This window comes from Lontra canadensis, unplaced genomic scaffold, assembly GCF_010015895.1.
Source record: "Lontra canadensis isolate GAN:19392208 unplaced genomic scaffold, GSC_riverotter_1.0 scaffold11, whole genome shotgun sequence".
Lineage (NCBI taxonomy): Eukaryota > Metazoa > Chordata > Mammalia > Carnivora > Mustelidae > Lontra > Lontra canadensis.
The window spans coordinates 3895919-3919611 of NW_022631005.1; the positions used below are offsets into that span (position 1 = coordinate 3895919).

General features: G+C 38.4%; 1 protein-coding gene across 7 annotated transcripts in view; it reads right to left on the reverse strand.

Annotated features, from left to right (window-relative positions):
• Window positions 1-23693, reverse strand: part of CCDC141 (coiled-coil domain containing 141) — a 216822-nt gene that overhangs the window by 28302 nt on the left and 164827 nt on the right. For 5 of the 7 annotated variants that reach the window (XM_032856023.1, XM_032856021.1, XM_032856018.1 and 2 more), the window contains 8 exons: window positions 19634-19813; window positions 18947-19072; window positions 16946-17134; window positions 15673-15882; window positions 13526-13675; window positions 4595-4735; window positions 3644-3838; window positions 1895-2078 (listed from right to left, as the gene is read on the reverse strand). In XM_032856023.1, coding sequence (XP_032711914.1) covers window positions 1895-2078; window positions 3644-3838; window positions 4595-4735; window positions 13526-13675; window positions 15673-15882; window positions 16946-17134; window positions 18947-19072; window positions 19634-19813 — 1375 coding nt within the window. The remainder of the gene's footprint in view (window positions 1-1894; window positions 2079-3643; window positions 3839-4594; window positions 4736-13525; window positions 13676-15672; window positions 15883-16945; window positions 17135-18946; window positions 19073-19633; window positions 19814-23693) is intronic. The other 2 variants (XM_032856019.1, XM_032856024.1) reach the window with 1 other exon arrangement.

The following is a 23693-nucleotide window of genomic DNA, read 5'->3' on the forward strand; positions in this document are numbered from 1 at the left end:
TAATAGGTACTCAAAAAATTTTTTTGAGATAAATTTATTTGCTTTACAATTCTGGGTCCAATGATGTTTGGGTGGTCTGTAAGAGTTAAAATAATATTCCTAAAGCTTTTTACTTATTATGAATTTTAAAAAATTACATAGCTTCTCTACTGAGCAGATGAAGATTCACATTTATTTATTTGTTCAAGGTATTCAGTCAATGATTCATTTATTCATCATATATTTGTTAAGCACTTAGTATGTATCATGAAGAAGTAAACTAACAGGTAAAATCCCTTCTCTCAATGGAGTTTGCATGCTGGTGTAAAAGCCAGACAATAGACAAATAACTATACAATCTGTCAGTTGGTATAAGGGCCAGGAACACAGATAAAGCAGGACGCAGGATATACATGAAGGGAGGGGAATTAAACTAGTGTTGGGTCTCTGTGAGTACTTAATAGGATCCTGAAATTGAATACGCACTCAAATACAGTAACAAAATATGCTTCCCTTGCCCTCAAGGAGTTTATGGTCAATAGAAAAGACAGATGAACAGATGAATAATTTCACTACAGTGTGGAAAGTACAAAAATAGAGGGAACCATATACAATGCTGTGGAAGCAGAGGGCGTTCACAACATTTTAAGGCACTTACACAGTAACTATGGTAAGAATGAGATATCACATTCATTTCCATTAATTTTTCAATCCATAGTTTATTATTTTTATGTTTCTACCTTTTCCTTTTGGAAAAGTACTAACAATACATTCTTAATAATTTAATATTGGGTAGTACAGTATATATGTTTCTACACATTTTTATGGCTATCCATGGGTAGCATTTCATGTTGCGTGAGAAAATATCCACCTGGCAGTATTGTGGGCAGCCAGCTGAAACATTCTGTACCACCCATTGTTATCTTCTTTCTAAGCTAGATTTGCCTGGCCACTGGGAACTACCATTGGTCAATAGGAACAATATCAGGGGATTCATGAAACTTATTCCTCAGCACCCCCAAGGGCCATCATCACCCAGAGGGTTTCTGAAATGAGGGCCTCCTTTAGATAGAAAGACTCTTGAGACTGGCAACTGTATTCTCTTTCCTGGTCATGGAGAAGAGAAAAGCAGAACCAGTGAGATGATAATTTGAGTTCTCCTGTTTATTCCATAAGGGAGAGGAAGGCAAGGGAACTGTTCCTTAAATCTACTAACCAAACCATCTGTTTCTTAAATCTACAAACCACACCCCTCATAGAAATATGAGGACTAGAGACATCAATTTTAGCTTAACACCCACTTTAAGTATTATGGGAGTTTTGATGTTTTTTAAGAAGTCACCCTCATGGAAATGAGTTTGGTTTTTTTTGTTGTTGCTGTTGTTTTGTTTTGTCTACTTATAACCCGGGGGATGACCAACAGGAATAGGGGAGAAAAGAGAATAGAAAAGGAGGGTTTACACAAGATAATTAAAATCCAAAGACTTCCTTGGGGTGCCTGGGTGGCTCAGTGGTTAAGCCTCTGCCTTCAGATCAGGTTATGATCTCAAGGTCCATGGATCAAGCCCCGCATCAGGCTCCCCGCTCCGCACCCCCCAACCCCACCCCGCCCTCTCTCTGCCTGCCTCTCTGCCTACTTGTGATCTGTGTGTGTGTGTGTGTGTGTGTGTGTGAAATAAATAAATAAAGTCTTTAAAAAAAATCCAAAGACTTCCTCTCCTGGAGGCAGAAATGCCTTCCTCTATTCCTGGCTGTTTACTTTTGTAGATATGGGTGCTTATCTTGAGTCTCTTGCCTGAATAATTGCTGTAGTGAGGACCCTGAGGGCTTGTCATGCTCTGCTTTCTGCTGGATTAGGTTCCCTATAGATTTGTTCAAGGGCAAATTGCTGGTTATTTTAAAAAAGAGACCTCACCATATAAGCGCTGAGCTAGGTCACTGATCTCCTGAATCCTTTCTTCTTGCTGAGGCACGGAGGGCATGATATATTTATTGAATTGCTGGTGGAGAATTTGCACAGCTTCCTTTGTCTTGCATTCTGTGGAATATTTTCCAACTCTTACAACTGTGGCACTTGCATCTTCATACCAAAAGTGACACTAAATTAAAATGGGATAAGCATAGATTAAAAAGATACCATGTTCTAAAGTTCTTCATTTTGACCACTGAAGTATCAAATTTCAATTTCCTCAAACTTTATAATCACATTAGTTTGAACTTTCTAAGTCATAATAAGGAAAATGTCAAAATATGATCATAGGCTTCTACACTTGGGTAGTAGAGTTAGATAAGAAAATAAAGGTATGGAGATTCATTTGATTTTCCTGCCTTCTTAGATTTGCCTGAAATAGACTTGCTAAGAACATTGCAGACTAACAAGTACAGGAAATATAAAAAGCATACGGCATGGAAAAGAATTCAAATATCAGCTAAAAGAAAAGACAAAAAGTTCAAACATACAGAATCCTGCCAAAATAATTGAAGTAATTAACAACACATGGATAAAGTACTGCCTGCTTAATAAATAAATTCTCTTCTAAGAATGAGATTTCGTTTATGGGTTGAGGAAGAGCATTTGACCTTTTTGCTTTGTTTTGTTTTTAATAGAAGTTACTCAAGTCATATTTTCAAAGCACAGTGGAGAACTGAGACAGTTTCTCACCAAAAATACTAAATAACGGTGATGGAAGGAATGCGTCTGCCCATGGCCAGAGTGATTATGATGAGTGAGAAACAGAAACACATGAGTCGGTTAGGAGCTGGCTGTCGATAAGTGCCACAGGGTCACAGCAAACCTATGGGTCAGACACAGAGGAATGATCATCCTCATCTTCCTCAGTGCCATGTCAAATCTAAAATCTGCTGCATCCGTGGCAGAGAGACGTTCTGTATCACAGAATAATGGGCCACAAAGAACTTCAAGTGTGGAATTTCTTCAGCATGAGGTGTGCAAATAACAACTGTAATTTGTCAAATTTCCTACAGCTTATGCATCCTCTACCATTTATCCTCTCGACAAAAACAAAAATAACACCAATAACAATTTGTGTACATGAAACACCCCACTATCACATTTCTTTCTAAACATTTGCAAGTTCCATGAAATAAATAAGTCACTTTGAGTATTTTAAACAGATATCCAGCAGTGAGCATAATTTCATGATGGTTCAGCATCTTGAGTTGATAGTGTTATGGAGAAATTAGAAACTCCTATGTTGCTGATAAGAGCAAATTAGTAAAATCTCTCTGAAGAACAATTGGACAATGCTATCAAACTTTGCACAATTCATCCCCTTTGGTCCAGCAATTCTACTTTAAGAAATTATCCTAAGGTAATAATCATGAAAAGGAGGAAGATGCATAGATTTAATGACAAAATTAACTGCATGGGACGCCTGGGTGGCTCAGTTGGTTGGATGACTGCCTTCGGCTCAGGTCATGATCCTGGAGTCCTGGGATCGAGTCCCGCATCGGGCTCCCTGCTCCGCAGGGAGTCTGCTTCTCTCTCTGACCTTCTCCTTGCTCATGCTCTCTCTCACTGTCTCTCTCTCAAATAAATAAATGAAATATTAAAAAAAATTAACTGCAGTAGCGTTGTTTTAAAGTAACAGAGCAATTTTTAAAAACATTACATATGGATACCATTTCAACAAGAAAAGGATACCTCTTCTATCATCTCCTGGAGGTGCTCTGTCAGGTCCAAATTCATCTTGTAATCTGTTACAACTTTGTCAAACTCATCCACATGTTTTTGCAAATCCTTCATGGCTTCCAAAAGAACATTAACTTTATTATTTGGATAATTCAAGAAAGAATCAGAAGTTTTATTCTCAACTTTTTCCATTTTCTTTTTCAAAGCCTATGCAAAAAAGAAACAGTTTTTAAAACAAAATTCAATTTTTATTTATGAGGCTAGCTGGTGATAATTTATTAAGAGAAAAACTTGGGGAAAACTTTTGCAGCCTTCTCCCCGATGATATATTAAAATCATAATAATCACAAATGTATTTTGGAAAAAATGGGTTTTCTCCCACATAGTTTACTGATCCATCATTAAAATCATATAAAAAATTCACTACATACCAGGTCTTATTCCAGATTTCAAGAATGATAGTATGATTTTAAAAAAAGACAATGATCATAAAATATTTTCTTATCTTCAAGAAGCTCACTGTCTCCCTGGGAAAAATATTCAAATTATGTAGCTGGTTCATGCGGTAATTGAGGTAGTATACGAGGTTCTGGGAGTAATGGAGTAAGTTCCTGACATAAGCATGTACAAGGAAAGGAAATGGGGTGTATAAGAGGTGTGCACATGTGTGTGTGTGCATGTGTGTGTGCTCTGGGGAAGAATGGAAGCAGAGAGGCTGGGTAGATTCGGTAGAATTCATTCTAGAGCTGCCTCAAGAGATAAATTAACTTATACATTTTACATGAGGAACTCAACTGTTACAAAAGCAGAAAACTACCATCTGAATCCCGATGTTGCAAAAAAGCCCAAGGGTTAGGCATCTAGAATTGAAATGCAAACTGATTTTGTAATAATCATAGTAGTGCATGCATGCACAAACACACAGACACACACAGAGACACGCCACCCGCACTTTCTCTTTACCTGTATTTTTTCAGCATGCACATCAACTTGTTGAATTTGATATTTAAGAGCCTTCAGATTCCGAGCCTTTTCATTTTTCTTAGTGTAATTAAACTTTAAATTGTTGAATTTCTTTTTGATATCTTTGAATGACTCTTTGAGCTGCAGTTCAATGAAAAGAAAGAGGTGATTTCCTTAAAATGAGGACACTAATATTGACTTGTAATAAATAAAAAAATCTTAACACTTCAAAATATTCATAATCCTCAAAACGTATTCAGTGATTTTTCAATAGGAAACAAATGTGCTAAGTGAACACATAATGAGAATTTAAACATATTCCTAAATTTAAATATAAATTGTTCTTTGTACTTTTTGATGTGTAATTTTTTAGAGAGTGTGGGGAAGGGGTAGAGGGAGAGGGAGAGAGAATCCTAAGCAGATTCAATGCCCAGTGCACATCCCCATGCAGGGCTTGATCTTGCAACCCTGAGATCATGACCTGAGCCAAAATCAAGAGTCGGATGCTTAACCAACTGAGCCAACCAAGTGTCCCTTGATTTTTAATTTAAAATTAGATTTATAAGCATAGAATATCCCTTGGCTTCCAAATAAGACAGTTTTGAACATATCAGATTTTTAACAACTCTAATTTTCTTATTCGTATTTATTTGACATTACGTTTCCCATACATTCCGTTCTCTGTGTCTTAGCATTTGCCCCAGATTCCTCTGCCTCCCAAGGCTCTCTTATAGTATCAGGAATAAATATACTAAGCTCCAATGAGCTGTTCCTGTTGCAGAGGTCAATGAAGGGTCGACATTCAGACCACCAAGACATTAGTGGGATAAAAGAGGAGTCCCAATATGAGATTTAGCAGGAAAATATTTTAACAGGAAAAATACTTTACTCGCCCAAATCCAGGTAAAAAATTATTTTTCATGAGCAGTTTCCAGAAGAGATTTCCTTTTTAGATATAGGCCACTAACTTTAGATATCCTTCCAAACCGGAAAGTAAAGGGACGGCATCACCACTGATGGCAATGCTAACTTGTGTATAAACAGAGCATATGGCAACCAACCGAGAGTGGAGCATGCATTATGACAGCCTTAAGAACACATAGTTCAACTTTACCAGTGAACCGAAGCCCTAAGCAGTCCAGTTCCATTAAACACACCACTTTCTGTTCCCTTTCCCATATTTAAGAAAGATAAACATATTGATAGGCAACTCTCTCTTTATATTATCAGCAAAGAGAAGTACAGAAAAACATAAACCTTCTCAGATTATATGGAAGCATTTAACAGCAAAAAAATGAACAATGTCATGGTTGATAAATTTGAGCTATGATAAGAAAAGTCAGAAACACATTAAAATTCTTTTCAATGACAGCAAATAAATTATTTGGACGGGAATAAAGGCTAGATTTTAGACCTGTAATGCAGAAAAAACATGTCTGCCCTAAAAATATTTGCTTTCTCCAAATGCTTATTTCAAATCCTGCATATTGTAAGAACCAAACCTTGACCTTCTCTTTAACATTTCTTGTAGACAATTACCTATAAAGGCCCTAGCAGATTTGCATACATGGAAATCATTACACTGATGCGATTTTTGCTTCTCACACACCTATACTGTTGTTTATGACATATGGTAAATGATATTGTTGAATGCTTGTTTTAAGCTACCAATTAAGCCAGCCACAGAGACAATATTAAACACTTAAACCGAAAAATCAGTAACATTCTGAAGAAATGGCAAGAACTATAGTTTCAAAATTTGAAAACTATTTCTCTATTAGAACTCACACAAATATTGGAGAAGATCATATTCATTTGGTATACTTATAAAATGACCAATTAATATTTAAATTCTTTGACATTCAGTGTTTTAACATGCACATGTTCAATTTTAGTGGAAAAACACAAATGGGATTGAGATATATCAGGACTACATCCTGAGTTATTCACATAGAACTTGGGCAGGAACTCTTTCCCCTCAAAATCATAATCTGTGATTGTAGGTATAACTACCACATCTGAGGAAACCACAGATTCTTGTATTAAAAAACATGTCCCCAGTATTGTTTCATGGGTACAGAATTTCTTTTTGGGACGATGACAAAGTTCTGGAAATGGATAGTGGTAATGATAGTAGAACAATATGAGTGTACTTAATATTAACCTTAACCTTAAAATGGTTAAGATGGTACATTTTATGTTACATGTATTTTACCACAATTAAAAATATAATTTCTATTTTTAATAAAAATAAATAGGATAAAAAAGAAAAGGGAAAATATATGTCCTGTTACTAATAAGTATCCATTGGAAAAGAAAATTTTATATTCTTTATTCTTGTACTAGAATGTGATATACATTTTAAATTTCAGTCTAGAGAAAGGAAGAGGGTCTCAGTCATCAATCTGATAATCACTAATCACTGGGTTACGTCTGCTTGTTTAAATGAGAAAGATCAACTTCTATTCAAAAACTAGGTGATGAACAGAGAAAGGCTGAGCCTTAATGCTGTAATTCTAAACCATGAAATTTTAAATCTGCTTTGGATCAAAAATCTTAAGACCAATAAATGATAAGCACAATCTTATTTCTGCGGCTTCAGAATGTATGCACTTCCACTGAAGATGATTTATAAGACCAAAGAGTGTTCATGGTGCTATGAGTACGTGAAATGGAATCAGTTTCTTTCTGACACATGAGCTCCTTTGACAAAGTTGCTGGCACTTCTTTCTTTTGGTGCCCTAGAAATGCATTTTAAATCTTTGACCTTTCCCAGCTGAAATTTAGGACTTTTGCAGCTACAAGTGGAAGGCACCATGAACAAACTACTTTTAGCAAGTAGATTTTCAGAAAAACCTAACCATGCTTAAATTTCTTACCTGCACATTCTAACGTTAAAACTTAACTTCCCATCTAATCCCCATATAACTTGTGATCATATTTTTAAAGGGACTGAGTGCCATGGTTGCTTGGCTATGGGATCATTGTTCCTGCAGCTGTTTCTAACTTTAGTTAGCTTGTCAACAATGGGGAATGGTGGAAATGGCAAGACAACTGCTCAAATGGAACACGTAAGCAGAAAGAAACACCCAAAGCTTGGGCAGGATAGTTCACCCTATTCAAAAAATTTAAACGTTGTTATAATCCTTATTAACAAAATTTCTAAAAGCCTTTAAAAAACTTTAGGAGGAATTTTTTTTTTCCTAATGAATAATGTGATTTTCCTATGTTTCCACTTGTTCAGCTCCTCCATATTTGTTATGGAATCAGCGGACTAAGTTAATATAGCCATGCTTAGGAATAAAATGAAGACTTTAAAATTGTGGTTCTTTTGAACCAGAATGAACATCTTCACCATATTTCCTAGGGAGCAGTGAGCTTCTCTCAGGGTTAGGAATGAACAAAGCTTCTTTGAGAAGAAGCAAAAGCAAAAAGAGGCTGATGACGACCAGGCTGGATTGCTATTCTTAGTCTTGACTAAGCTGGTTGAGGTCGCTCTGGCATAAGAATGTATTATTGGGAGTCTGGTGCTGGCAAGGCCAATTTATGTGAGGGCCATGGGACATTTTAAAACTAAGGAAACACATTAAAAACAGGCACCTGAGTTGTTCAGTCAGTTAAGCATCCAACTCTTGATCTCAGCTCAGGTCTTGATCTCAGGGTCCTGAGTTCAAGCCCCATGTTGGCCTCCACACTGGGCATGGAGCCTACTAAAAAAAATTAAAAATAAAGCCTTCATTGGAACTATAGCACATGTTTGGCCAGACACAAAAATGCAAAACAGTCCATTTCTCTTCATGTCCACTTCACAGGCTCCATTTCTTGCTCATCCTTTTGCCCACTCCAGAAAAAAAGCTTTCTGATGCTCATTTCCAGTAACAGAAGGCTTCACAGTTATCACTGCCCAGGATGCTTGCATTTGAAATGAAAGGACCCAAAGATTCAAAATTCAACCTGAATGAATTGCTACAATTAGTATGGCTAGAATATCAAGCCTAAGTCCTGGAGAGATTTCAGGACAAGGCTCCATTGGCCTCCTTCCGCTTGGCAACCGTGCAGCTGTCCCCTTGCGCTCAAGGCCAGCACTGAGGCAGCAGAAGTGGGACAGCCTGTGTGGAGAAGACGGTGGCTCCGTTTGACCTCGTGTCCCACTCATGGCTATGTCTCTGCCCTGCAAGCTCTGTGTGTTCATGTGTTTGTTTTACCTCCTGGACATGGTAACTATGATTTTAAACTTCAGCTTTCTGTATTCTTCAGGAAGAAGAGTCTGAAACTTTTATGGACATTTTCAGAACAAATATATCTTTTCTATTCTGTACCCTCTGGATGGACCCACGTTGTGGCCTGGTTGCGAGTGACTGTGACGTGAAGTCCCACAGGCTTTAATTCACTCTGGGCTCCATGTTCCCAGAGGACTTTCATGGACTTATGGTCCAGTACACAGTGGCCACATTGGCAATATGTGTCAAATGATGATAGTTTAGTGTTTTTTTCTAAAATGATGAGTGTAGCGTTATCGATCCAGAAAATAATAACCCCCAGCACCATACCACAGTGCTGCCCGCCCCGTGTTTTAGCCGTCCAGGCACTCTTTGTCTGCTTCTTCTCCTGCCGGTGGGGGACTGTCCATGGTCATTTTGTCACCAGCAAAGTGCTCTACGATGTCAGGAAGTTCAATTTCATGAGTTGGGTATGTTTCTAGTCCTCGATTCTAATTTGCTGCTTCTCATCTGCCTTGTGTCTCTAGAACTCAGATGACCGTCTTCTCCAAATCGACAAAAAAAATTTGTGTAACTGGAACATGAGACTCTGACATATGGAACAGACCTATATATACACCAAGTCCTTTTCTGTTTCCTTCCCAATGGGTAGGATGTTGCTACAGTAGAAAAAATTTCAGGCTAAAGTAATCTAATTACATGAAAGCTTCTGTTTGCAAAACTTATTTTGAGAGAATGGTTACCAACCCAATTCTGTCATTGCTGTTTTGTTGGTTTTTTTCCCCCAGCAAAGTAATTGCGACCCATAATGAGACTCCGGTTACAAATTTCCATTAACATTATGTAAATGTAAAAGTAACTTTTTGGGTCAGGTTGCAGATAGAATATCAACTTATTACGTTTCTAAGTAAAGACATGTAAAAGAATGAGTAACTACTGATGTTCTGTCACGTTTAACCATAGAGAATGTCTGTAATGCTTTGCGTATTAACAGCTTATTTATGCTGCCAGGCAAGAAAATATATGGTGAAATTCAACATTTGTGCATACCAATATATCTTTGTGTGAAATGAGTGAGAAAAAAATGCCACGAAATCTGGCAGTCTGAAGACTGTGAAGGTAGACATGGAGAAAATGAGATTTTACAATATCCTATGTCTTAGGTAGTGTATGAAATGAGAAAATAAAAGTACTTTACTCAAAGATAATCAAGGCACAGAACCATGATTCTTTGTCTTTAAAGAATATCACATCACATCCAAAAAAAAAAAAAAATCGCCTTTAGAATACCTCATTTTATTTTGCCCTGAGGTACTGAGTCCTCTACTAGGGAGCTCAAGTGCAGTTAGAACCATGTACGTTAGTTAGGGTATCATCAACAATTAATTTTGGTTGAAATGACCAAATGAACTGTGCTATTGTATCAGAGCATCCAAACAGCTTGGAATGGCTATGTTGGAAAACAGGCCGGCAGAGGAAAGTGCAGAGAAAGTGTACATGGTGCATCAGACTGTGCCGTGGGAGCAAGTGGGGACTTTGAGTTTAGCAATTGACAACCTGTTGGTGCCCAATAGAGCCTGAAGACCAACAGATGAGCTTTTGGCCCAAAGCCGACTCCTCAACACACCATGAACAGAAGCTCTGCAGTCCTAGAGTGCTCTGCTCAGATGCAAATCGTACACACCTCAGGTTTCTCACCCTAAAAAGGAAGAAGTGTCGGAGTCGAGATCGCCCAAAATCTATTTCCACTCAGAGTCTGTGAACTTCCAAGAAGCACTTGAAGCACACTGGAAACAAAACAACCGTGTTTCCAACTCAACTTAAAAAATAAAATGCACTGGGGTGTCTGGGTGGTTCAGTCAGTTAAGCGACTGCCTTCAGCTCAGGTCATGATCCCAGGGTCCTCAGATCAAGCCCTGTGTTGGGCTTCCTGCTCAGCTGGGGAGCCTGCTTCTCCCTCTTTCTGCTGCTCTCTCTCTCTCAAATAAATAAATAAAATCTTTTTTTAAAAAATCAATGTTTGCAGGGCGCCTGGGTAGCTCAGTGGGTTAAAGCCTCTGCCTTTGGCTTGGGTCATGATCTCACGGTCCTGGGATTGAGCCCCACATCGGGCTCTCTGCTCAGCGGGGAGCCTGCTTCCCCCTCTCTCTCTGCCAGCCTCTCTGCCTCCTTGTGATCTCTCTCTCTGTAAAATAAATAAATAAAATCTTTAAAAAAAAAAATCAATGTTTGCTCTAGTTCCCTGGTGGGGCATCTGACTTTAATGTTTTAATATACAAAAAACGTAGAATAACATATTGCTTTTAATTTTTTATAATGTTTTAAGTACCTATGCCAAATATTAATAATGATAATGTGACAAAAATGTCTAGGTATTTAAATATTATCACCACTTGAAACCTACCCATCTATACTGTGATATTCACAATACAAATTAGAATGTACATATATTTATTTTACTAAAGTGCACTAAAAATATTCCTTCTGATTATCTTCCCATTAGGCGTGTGATTGGAAAGTCCAGGGTGTGGATGCTACACTGTGACATGCCTGCTATATTTCTACAAGAAGGAAAGGAGGAAAGGACCAAGGATTTTCAAAGAACCTTTAAATGTGAAATTAAAACTTACATCAAAGATTAGATGGATATGAAGTAGAAACAAATGGGAAGACTACTAGTTCTTTTAATGTTTGAGGTTGTGTTAAAGTGATATCTGATTCCCACATGTATCTGGTTGCTCATTATGGTACAGACAATCCTGAGGCATCCCGACTGTGACTACAAGGGACATCTGTCATCTCAGCTAAGCTGGCTCCCAGCAGAGGCTCATCACGAGGCTACCTGTAAATAGAACCCCTGTGGGAAGGGCCCGCACGGGGAGACCCAGCTCCATGCATGCCATAGTGAATCAGGAAGATGGAAACTGAGCTATAGGGAGCGGGGAGTAACTCTTAGCTTCCTTCACTTGTGGTTTCTGTTAGTATAAAGCTGTATATCCCTGCAAGGAGAGAGATTTTTGGCAAAACAAAGTTTACCAAAGAAGAAGAAGGGAGAAGGAGAGAAGGAAGGGGAAAGATTGGAGAGGGAGAGAAGGAAGAGGAAGAAGGGAAGAAAGAATATAACTTTGGAGAAAGGTAGAAAAAAAATTGTTTGCAAACCTGAAAATCTAAATGTTATAGCCTTGGGGAGAACAATGTTTTCTTTAATATTGTTTTCTTTAACAAGACTTGAATGAAGTATTGTTAGCTGAAACCTGAAGAGGCCATAGCAGGTAGGCTACACTCTGGGCTTAACCCCGAATGAATCTCTAGCCCAGAATGAGTCCCTGGAACATGGACTCTGAGCAGCAACTCTATAGTCCAGCAGCACATTGCTAAAATGAAAGTCATTGTTGATGTTCCTGTGTCTCTGCTGGGGTCCGCGTGACCTCTCCTGCTCTCTGCCTCTCTCACTTTCCTTCCAGCCCTGCTCCCTTCCTGCACCTGCTGGTGGTCTATAAAAGTGTGGCCTGCAGGAAGGAGCATGTGAGAGCTCGACCACCATTCTAGTTTAGATACTCATACTTGAGTTCATGAGCTAATGTCTGATATTTGATATTTGCTGGGCCCAGATTGTGTAAATCGGGCATCAACAAAACGTTTAAGAAGGTTTCCCCTTCCTCTTCCTCCACCCGCTTTTGTAATGGACTTGTGACTGATGGACCCAGAAACATTTTTCTCTAAATGGTGATAAGTCTGGAATTATAGTACTCTGTGTCCTGCTGTCAATTTTGAGTCAAAAATCAGGAACTATGTTTTGCTATCCTGATCTATGTTTTCTCCCCAGAATAAGTTTATTTAAACAGAAAGTTTAACTAGGGGATGATTATTTTGGCTCCCTACATGTTTGGGGGTTGGGGGTTTGGATAGAGTTAAGGGAGAGGAGGTGGAATTATGTGTTTGAGCAGGTACATGGACGCAGAGGATAACTTTTATCTCTTGCTCCTTTTTCTCTAGAAGTTGTTTTTCCAGTAAGCCACTCCATTTTAGTAAATATGAAACCAGACTGTTGACTTTGGTGATAATACTTTGTAGCCTCTGAGGCAAAGATCCTGCTCCCCTGGCCCATGCCATCCCCTTCACTATGAGTCATTGGTCCTTAAATAGAATCTCAGCAGGTCGGAGCTGACTTCATGGGGACGGCATCACCCTTTCTGTCCTGATGGGCTATATCCACTCAAGCAAGCAGTTGCTGTACAGGCTTGAGTAGGGGGAAGAAAGCAAATAAAACACTGTAACAGTGCGGGGCACCTGTGGCTCAGTGGGTTAAGGCCTCTGCCTTCGGCCTAGGTCATGATCCCAGGGTCCTGGGATTGAGCCCCGCATCGGGCTCTCTGCTCAGCGGGGAGCCTGTTTCCTCCTCTCTCTCTGCCTGCCTCTCTGACTACTTGTGATCTCTGTCTGTCAAGTAAATAAATAAAATCTTAAAAAAAAAAAAAACACAAAACACTATAACAGTGCATACTAGGTTTTTCTAGGTATTGACAACATACTGACTTGGGTGCTTGAAATTGACTCAAACTTTCAGAGCCCTGAGACGTTGCTTGGTAGATGAAAGGTCAAGGTGGAATAAAAGGTCCCTGATAGTGGGTGCACACGTACAGACAAGAGACGCATGCTTTAGGTTGAGAGCAGCTTTTCACAAGGTGGGCTCTCACCCCTGTCACCCTACCTCATTTATACTGTCCCTTGTATTGCAGAACTCCAGGCTCAGGGTCAGGGTCCGTTCATACTCCTGGGCTCTGGCACGCCAGTTCCCACTGTCCCCCTCAAGGAAGTCCAGCTGCTGCTGCAGGTTCTTTGCAGAAACATTAGAGCAGTTCTGAAAATGAAAGAGAAGAGGAAGTGACAAAGGGACTGGGTGAAACAGCAATGAGATGCATGTGCTATTTACCTGCGTTATGAAGCTCGTAAAGGACATTAAAAAACCAGCTCCTGGCTGACCTTACCTTAAGCATATTTGAATATAATGATTTCAGAAGGGAGAGCCAGACACCAACATGTTGGGAAGGCAAACCGTTGCATTTCCAGTCTTGAAACTTCAATTTTGAAGATTTGCTCATCACACCCAACACTTCAGAGACACCGTTTATTATAACATATAATTTTTACTTCAAAAGGCATAAAATATGCATTGGAAACATTCAGCTTCTGCACTGTAATTTTCCTGTCAACTTGAACTTAACCTCAGGTTCATTATGCAAGGGCGCCAATCTCTGCTCAACACAGAGGGCTGCTGAGGCCAAGGCCAGATGAGGGTTGGCGAACAATTTATAATATTATTTGTACAAAGTGAGACATCTTACTTTTTTCTTTCTTTTTAAAATACATTTATTAATAAAATAAAACTCTTTAAAAAGAAAACTCCTTCTTGGTAAAAACTTTCTTGCTCTCTATAAACAGCAACAGATATTTTGTATTTCTATGTCTTTCAGTTAAAAATTTATAAAAAAATTTTTAAAAAATAAAAAAAAAAATTTTTTAATTAAAAAAAAATGAACTTTAGGTTCATTGCATTCCGTATCATTTAATGGAGATTTTGGAAGAACTTTAAAGTAAAATTGGCCATTATGATTTTGTTAATGTTATGTATACTAGATAGAATAAACATAATCTTTTCTCCCCTCAAATTAGGAATTTGGAGGATTTTTTTCCTTTTAATCAGAGTCCTGTATGTTATTTATAAAAATTTGATCTGAAAATACTGTCTTCTCTTTAGGCTCCTCTGTTAAGGTCAGTCCAGTGGCATAAAGTAGATCCAGTGACCAGTGCCCAAGCCAGAAGTCTCCTCCATGACGGGCTCTTATGGATTAAGCCCCTTCTCTGGGCCTCAGATCCTTCTTTTATAAAATGAGTATCCTGGGCTAGATTATCTCTACCATACCTTTCCAGATCCAAAATGCTAAAGCAGCATTGGTCCAATCAAAATATAACCTGAGCCACAAGAATAATTAAAATTTTCTAGTAGCTATATTAAAAAGTAAAAAAGAAATAGGTGCAATTCATTTTTCATAATAAAGATTGTTCAACCAAATATCATCATGTTAACATGTTAACAAATGTTAAAAATATTAACACAGTTTTTTATAGTAAGTCTTTGAAATCTAGTGTGTATTTCACACTTACTAGCACTTCTTAATTGTTGCTAAACTTGTCAGAAATAGTTGATCCATATTCAAATTTCATAGTTTATAGTTTAAAATGTAGAATCACATATCGAAACTATTCCCAATGTACTTAAAAGTTTTCTCATAATTACATTGAGTGTCAGTTTTAAAATTCAAATTAATTAGGGGTGCCTGGGTGGCTCAGTGGGTTGGGCCTCTGCCTTCGGCTCAGGTCATGATCCCGGCGTCCTGGGATCGAGCCCCGCATCGGGCTTTCTGCTCGGCGGGGAGCCTGCTTCCCCCTCTCTCTCTGCCTGCCTCTCTGCCTGCTTGTGATCTCTCTCTCTGTCAAATAAATAAATACAATCTTTAAAAAAAAAAAAGACTTTAAAATTTAAATTAATTAAAAATAAATAAAATTAAAATTTAGTTCTTTAGTTGCATTAGGCCCATTTCAAATGCAAAAACCGGACTGCCATATTAGCCAATAGAGCTCGACAATTCTATTTTTTAATTAGCATGAGGATATATGTACTAAATAAGACTTTTATAAAGCAATTTTCCTCCTTTAAAGTTTTTTGTTTTGTTCTAGGTGGTAGAAATTCACCACAAATGACTATCCCAATGGCTTAATGTATTTTTAAATTTAACATATGGTAGGCAGTCGGCCTGGTTTCTTTGATATTATCCCCCAACTCTCAACTTTAATTACGTAGGAATGACGGTGTTCCAAGTTGCTTACAGGCCGCTGCACTGATGAGATGATGTCCACTCCCAAGGAAAGGGCCAGTTTATGGAGATGACCGATGTGTGCCTGCTTCTCCTGAGCACGACTGAGGTGGACCCGGGCTTCGTGGGCATCATCCAGATCCTCTGGCTGGTCTAAAAACTCTATTTCCCTTGATTTGTGGAGATGACCCAGCTGGAATTTAAGACAGTAACAATTAACATGGATTTCCTCTTTTTCTGAAGACTGATTTTTTTTTTTAAAGCCTACTTTGCATAACCAGTTTTACTACCTGGTCGAAATGCTGCCAAGCCGATCTCTAATTATTAATGTCGTAGATAAGAAAATAAATGTTACAGTGCTTCAGATAGGTAGGGTAAAATTGAGGAATTAACACTGTCAGTTCTCTTAAAGAAGAAAACACTCTTTTTGGTCAGAGTCTAAAACTTTTGCAAGATCTAGACTTGTGTTCTGAGTAAATTCAGAGGCTATTTTAAAGGGATGTCGGTGTATCTCCATTTTCTGTTAAGAGAAGCTAATAACTATAAAGCTCTATTGAGCACTCCATAATGTCAGTTACTTGAGATACATTTTTTAAAAAAGGATTGTTTTCTTACCTCAAAGAGCTAACACTTCTTGAGTTGAGAGGAAAAGTCATTTAGAATCAAGATGGTAGAGGAGCCTGTGTGTCTCAGTCAGTCAAGCATCTGCCTTCAGCTCAGGTCATGATCCCAGGACCAAGCCCTGCATCCGGCTCCCTGCTCAGCAGGGAGTCTGCTTTTCTCTCTCCTTCTCCCCCTGCTTGTGCTCTCTCTCTCTCTCTCTCTCTGTCTCTCTCTTGCTTACTCTTTCTCTCAAATAAGTAAAATCTTAAAAAAAAAGAATCAAGATGCTAAAAATGACAAATGTGTAAAAAAACAATGAAAGTTCAGGGAGAGAGACACATCATTCCAAGGGACATAGGTTTGCTGGAGGCAGGGGCAGGGTTTAAATAGCAGAGGAGAGAGAAAAGGACCTGTCAGGGAATGGCACCTGAGAGTCCAGGCTTGGAGTTAGGAATGTGTGCACTATCTTTGAGGGACAAAGAAAAGCTCCGTTGGGCTGGATCGTCAGGAGGGAGTGAGAAAAAGGTTAAAAGCCAGATGGTGGAAAGCTTCTAGTACCAGAATGAACAATGTGGCCTTTATTATATAATAATTAATTTTTAATTTCGTAGTTTAAAACTGAGGGTCTTCCAGCTCTCTGTGACAAGTCTCACCTTCTCCTTGACTTGGTGGAACCGGACCAGCTTGTACAGGATATCCTCGTAATCTCGGATTCTCTCCTCCTGTGTTTGGTGGAGATGAATAAGCTCCCTCAGCTGCTGGGACTTCTCTTTCACAGGGGCTCCTTTACCACTTAGCTCTTCCGATGCTCTTAGGAGGTACCGAACTTCATCATTCAGTTGCTAAGAAGTTAAAAGCAATAAAAGATATCCAACTTTTAGGGAGCCTTTTCTATAACTGACTACAGGAAGGTCCATATCACCAATTGTTCTCTTATCTGTTAACAATTACTTATTGTCGGCCCTACCCCATCCCCGCAAATCTGGGCTTTGTTCTATCTGGTGCTCAGGATACATTATTCTATCTCCATTTTCTCAGGAATTAAAAAGAAAATTATTAGCAACACAAAAAAACATTTCAGAGCTAGCTGGTAAAAAACAAACCACCTGTTTCTGGGAAGCACCAAGCACTCCAGTAATCTGGGAAGTGAAGGTATTTTAGATATTTTTGTGAAGCCATGACCATCTCTGACATTCAATACAGACCAGGATCAGGCGGTATGATAAATACACCAAGACATGGCAAGTCTAAAAATATATGGGGGAATTACTTGTCCTCTATGATAACAGAATGATCAGCATGAACTACCAGCTGAGCAATGTGGTAGATATGCTGCTTTAAAAATGGTCATCCCAGAAGCCACAAATAGCCACCACATGTAGAGGGGGCACAGAGCAGCTTCCTTTTAACCCAGCACAGCTCAGATATCCCTTATAGGAATCCAGATTCTGGGACAGAACTTAACAAAGGGCGGACAACTCAAAGAGGACGTCACTATACTGTCAGGGATGGCTCGTCTATCAAGCAGAGAAGTAATGAAAATGATTTAGGCTAAGGAAATAATTTGCAGATGAGTAACAGAAAGGTCTTCAAGTCAAAATCAAGCATGGGGGCATCAAATATATGCACAGTGACAGAAGCTTGGGAATGGCGCCTGACTTCGAGGGATATACACACTCAGCACGTGCGGTGGCATGTGCGCACATGGAGACATGAAAGGCAAAGGGGAGTATAACAAAAGGTATATCAAAGTACCTGACAGGGAGGCTAGTTGAATTCCCCGAGATTTTACGGAAAATCGTTCACCATGGGCTACAATGGTGTGCTTTTGTGAAGGGGAGAGGGGGCCAGTTATCCACAATATCAGCTTTACTCTTAAAGAATCTAAAATAGATATTTCTTAAAGTAATCTTCCACTTTCTGATTCAACATTCTTTAAGGCCAACACTTAGGAAGTTGTGACCAACAGAAACACAGAGAGCTTGACTTTGCAGCAAAGAACAAGCCAGGCAGGGGAACAGCATGACTGGGAATCACTTTTGGCAGCTGCGTCCAGGGGTAGGAGCAGCAGGAGGTAGAGGATAGGAAAGGCACTTGTAGTCAGGCCTGGGAACATGACTCAGGGTTTTCTCTCTCATATCCTGAGGGCGCTCTGAGAGGGAGAACCGGAAGGCACAGCAAGATTCCTGGGAGGGTGGTGGGGAACTGGGGTGCCAGTGGGCAGGGACCGTGACATCATAGTGGTAATTGTAGGGACAACGGGCAGCAGAGCCTGTGTGTCAGAGTGTGTACACCCTTGCTCTGAGATATCGTAATCTATAATGTGTCTATACCTCTTAGGGAAATAATTAGAGTGAATTTATGTGATAACTGTATTTATAAGGAAACAATTTAATGTAAACTAAAATGATCTAAGATAAGAGTATATTAAGGATATTTTGTAGCCTGAATGTTTGTGTATCATCAAATACAGAACAGTGAAAACAACAGTAAGAAAATTATTTTTGGAAGTGGAGTTTTAGATAAGCACTGCTTTTGTTTAAAAACAAAACAAAACACAGTAATTCACCAGTCTGTGAAAATGAATTAGGTAAACCTTGACCAGTTTTTGATTTTTTTCCTGTTCACCCAAGTCCATCAGTCTGTTTCTTCACCTGCAGCTGAGGCTTCATTTCGTTCCATTTTTTCTGTAGACCTAAAATGGTCTGGAGGCTCCCTCCAAGGTCAAGGGCAGACACAGGCGTAAGTGCTTCCTCAAAAAGTTGTAAGTTGTGAGTAGTCTGAAACAAATGTTAGATAGTCAAGTGTTTGTTTTCTTTGACATCACCAGCAACTACATAATGATCACTGCCATGATGACAGAGTCATCGAACTTTCCATCCCCGTGAAAACCCTCACTACCTCAAATGAGTTCCTGGTTCTAAACCTGGGTTTCCATTACTTGTTTTTGATTTTACTGTGATAAAATACCTGTGACAAAATTTACCATTTTAACCAATTGTTAACTGTGCAGTTTGGTGGCAGTAGGACATTCACATTAGTGTGAACCCACTGCTACCATCTACCTCCAACACTTTTTATCATCCCAAACAGAAACTCTGTACCCTTACGCATAACCCCGGTTCCCACCTTCCCTCAGCCCAGCTGACCTCTTTTCTGCTTTCTCTCTTTATGAACTTGACCCTCCATACTTTGTGTAAATGGGATCGTAGAACATTTATCCTTTTGTGACTGGCTTATTTCACTTAGCATCCTATTTTAAAGTCTCTTCTATGTTGCAGCATATATCAGAATTTCATTCGTTTTTAAGGCTTAATAATATCCACTCCATGTTCTTGTACCTTTCTAAGTTGTTCCTTGAATGCTCCCCACTGCTGTTTCACAGGCTGAGTAGCAGTGCCCTTAAGTTGCCATGTCATCCGAAGGTGGCCGAGTTCTTCTCTTTCTGCCTTCTGGCTTTCCATAGTGTTCTCCATAAAGTGTACTTCACTTTTCGCATTTAATATTTCATCCCTTTTTGCCTGTTAAATTAATAATCCATATAATGGCTTTTCTTTCCCAAGAGACATAACGTTTTTGCGTACATTATTTTAGGAGGCAAACACCTGATCATAGCTAATGCAGAGCATGGTTCTGATAGGAGGACAAGTCTAGAATGCCTGTTTAAAGGCACAGCAGGGCTCTCAGAACCTCTATTTTATGCTTGGACACCAGGTCCTGAGTTCTTCAAAACCCTAGTTGTTTTTGAGTCCACCCTCATACCCCTGTCCAGGGTCTGGTTACTTCCTAAGGGGTTTTAGAATGAGCACCAGGATCCAGAAAAGTTGAAGTCAAGATTATGTTAATGCATAAGTTTTGAAGTGTAGTCCACCTTTTATTTGAACGCACTCATTGGAGCGTGTCAAAGTCTCAGTATCAGGATTACAAAGGGTCTGTTTTTCTCTTCAAATTATCCCACTGTATATACCATGATTATTTTAAATTTTCCTTGTGAGCAGTGCTTGAAGTTACTCCCTTTTGTGAGAACTGAAATGTATGCCTATAAATCTCTTCTCTATTATGCACCAGAATCACAATATCTAAATGCAGAGCCCTCTTCCCAACTTCTATATGCTCTGGCTGACTAATTGGAAAGAATTTAAACGGTGTGTTTAAACAAGGGAAAAAACAACTGGACGCAGAAGGATAAGAAAAGTAAAGAGTAAGACCACGTGTCTTTTTTTTTTTATTATTATTTTGGCACATAAAAAATGTGTATTTGAATATTTGGTTGACAAAGCACTAGTTTTTCCTTTGATGGCCAGTCTTTCTCAATAAATCCTTGAATTTCTAAGGAGCAAATATGCATGGATGTCTATAATGGCAAATACAGCTAGGTATCTAGAAGTCAAGGGATCTTTTAAATCGTAGTCAGAGATAGTGTTATAAATATGTAACAATATTTTAAAAGACCATTTTATTTTTAGGGGTGCCTGGGTGGCTCAGTGGGTTAAAGCCCCTGCCTTCAGCTCGGGTCATGATCCTGGGGTCCTGGGATCGAGCCCCGCATCCGGCTCTCTGCTCAGCAGGGAGCCTGCTTCCTTCCCTCTCTCTGCCTGCCTCTCTGCCTACTTGTGATCTCTGTCTGTCAAATAAATAAATAAAATCTTAAAAAATAAATAAATAAAAGACGATTTTATTTTTAAATTATTTTAAGTGACATTAATAACCCAAATTTATATTTTTATATCAATTTAGACATAATAAAGTACTGACTAATTACAAAAGAATTTAATTGCAGGTCCTAAATGAGATCTCCCCCCCTTCAATTTGGGGGTTCAAAAATAAAATGATATATGCTGTAATTATGGTTAACGAGAGTCTAGTACATCATAAAAGGTGTTAGACAATTTCAGCAAAACCCACTCCAAATAATTTCTTTTTTAACCTATGCTATAAAGTTAGGGTATCTTTCACATACTATTAAGCAACTATTAATCAAAATATAATATGTAAATTAATGTAAACTTGGAAATTGCAGCATATCAATGTCAAGCCCAACCCGCAGGGCATGAGTCAAGTGAGGTCTGGAAAAGGGCGAACACAGCAGTATTTGTGGCTGTCTAGCTAGCAGGATTCAGGAAGAGTGATGATGTACTTGGCACACTTAAATATTGTGACCACTCAAGAAGACTAAATAATTTGTCCAAGGTCTAGTTAGTAAACACAATACTCATTCTACTTCTGTGTAGGGGCATGGAAAAATTCTCCATACTCTTATCTAATAGGGTACTAAATTACCCATTTTCCATTTGAATTCAGGCACAGGGAATGGTGTGCTTTGTTTTCTAGATACATTGATAACAGGAAGGCAGGATCCTGGACATCATCCTTGATATTCACTGTTATAAATTAGTAAGTTGGCACTTTCATCAAGATGTCTGCCAGATTTCTCACCTAAATCAATTTCTCTAATCCTAATGATTTTTGTTTTTTAAATAAACTGAAAATTTTTCAGTTTCAAGCTTGAACAGCAACCCAGTCGAGAGCAGAACACTCAGTGGAAAATACCAGCTGGCCTTCTTCCTTTTTAACAACGGAACTGGTTATCACATTTCAGCAATAATGTTTGCTTAAAAGCCTAATGGTCCAAAAAGTATGAAGAGAATTAAAAATGTGTTTTACTTGCTTTAGCAACACTTTCTTATCTCAAAATGTCACTGAACCAATACAGTTAACTATTATGTGCACCTTAATATTTATCAACAAAGAGGATTTATTAAATGAAAGTGGTAAGGCCCTCAGGGTAAAGCATGTGTTTTATACATAACATCTGAGATTTGATAGATTTGATTCATGGGTTCTGCCAAAACAGGACTCCATGACTGGAAACCAAGAGAAATGTAGACAACAGAAACAACTTCAGGCCCAGATATTGGAATTAGCTGACAAACACTTCAAAAATATCCATGATTAATATGGTCAAGAAAGTACAGGAGAGATGCAGAGAAGAAAAGAGAGAGAATTTCACTGGCAATTGAAATCTAGTAAAAAAAAGATCCACCTGGAAGTTTCAGGGCTGAAAAATAAATTTCTGAAATGAAGTTAGTAATAAAAGGATAGACATAAAAATATAGTTTGCAAATATTTGGATTTCCTTGTGACTACAAATTAGAGAAGTACACAATCAAGAGCTTGAAGACTATATGACAAAGTAAAAATGAAAAGATGATAGATAATATATGTTCTATGTGTTCCAAATAAGAAATAACTTGATTAGTTTTTACAATAAAGCACTCATATTAGATAAGAACATGCTCAAATTGCTTAGCAAGTTTTCTCTGATGCTTGAGAATAGCATTCGATAAATTAGCACTATTTAACACTTATTTTGTTTCCACACAGATTTAATAAGAATAGTCAATATTCAAGAATAGTCAATAGTCACCTTCAAACAGCAAAGGCAGGCATAGAGTAAAGAGAAAATCATAGCTCAAGTGGATGAGAATAGTTATAGAACCTAACTCCTTCAAATGAACTCAGATTCCTGACTGAGATTCCTCATAGTTCAGAGTAGTGGGAAAATTGCCGATACCAGTTATCTTTGCAAACTGACAGAAATAAGAGAAGGGCCAGAAAGTTAGAGAAAGGAAAATGCCCTCCCTCCTTTTCACAAGTGGGAAAAGGATGGGCCAAATCCTTTACAGATCGGTAAGCCTTACACTGAAAATCAGTGCAGTAAGTTTATCATGAATTAAGTAGTTTGTGAGCACTTTGGAAAGAATTCCTTGATCACAAGGAGTCAAACTGATTTATGCCAGATTATACTTACGTAATTGATGGATACTTGGTAGATAGGTCTTCCTTTGAGCTGTCTCTCTCAACACAGACTTAGGAAAAAAGTTGTGAATTAGTGGTCAAAATGAAATACTATTGGAAATGTCTGTGACTATTTAATAAACGGGTTAATCAAGGGATGCCTTAATGGATTGGGAAGTCGACTTAGCCTTAGACGCTTTTATTAAAAATCTACTTGAAGTCACAGAAGGCCTTCTTATCAAATGTATAGTATTAAATTAAAAAAACATGGCTAATGCAGTAGAGAGCAGGTTCAGAATTAGTTTAACACGATGGAATCATGGGAGAAAACTAATAACATAACATTAAATAGGAATAAATATAAAGTCCCGCATAAATGCCTGACCAATATAAGATAGGAGAGAAGTCACTCAGTAGAAATTGCAATGAAAATGTAAGGGGAGTTTTATTTGATCACAACCCTAACATGAACCAGCAAAGTGAAATTACTGCTAAAAATGTTTTCATACTCCTAGGTCTCCTTCTTGAAGAATGATGTCAGCTTTGTTGTACTTTGTGTTGAAGTTGGACCTCACTTTTTGGTTACATTTTATGAACAACTTT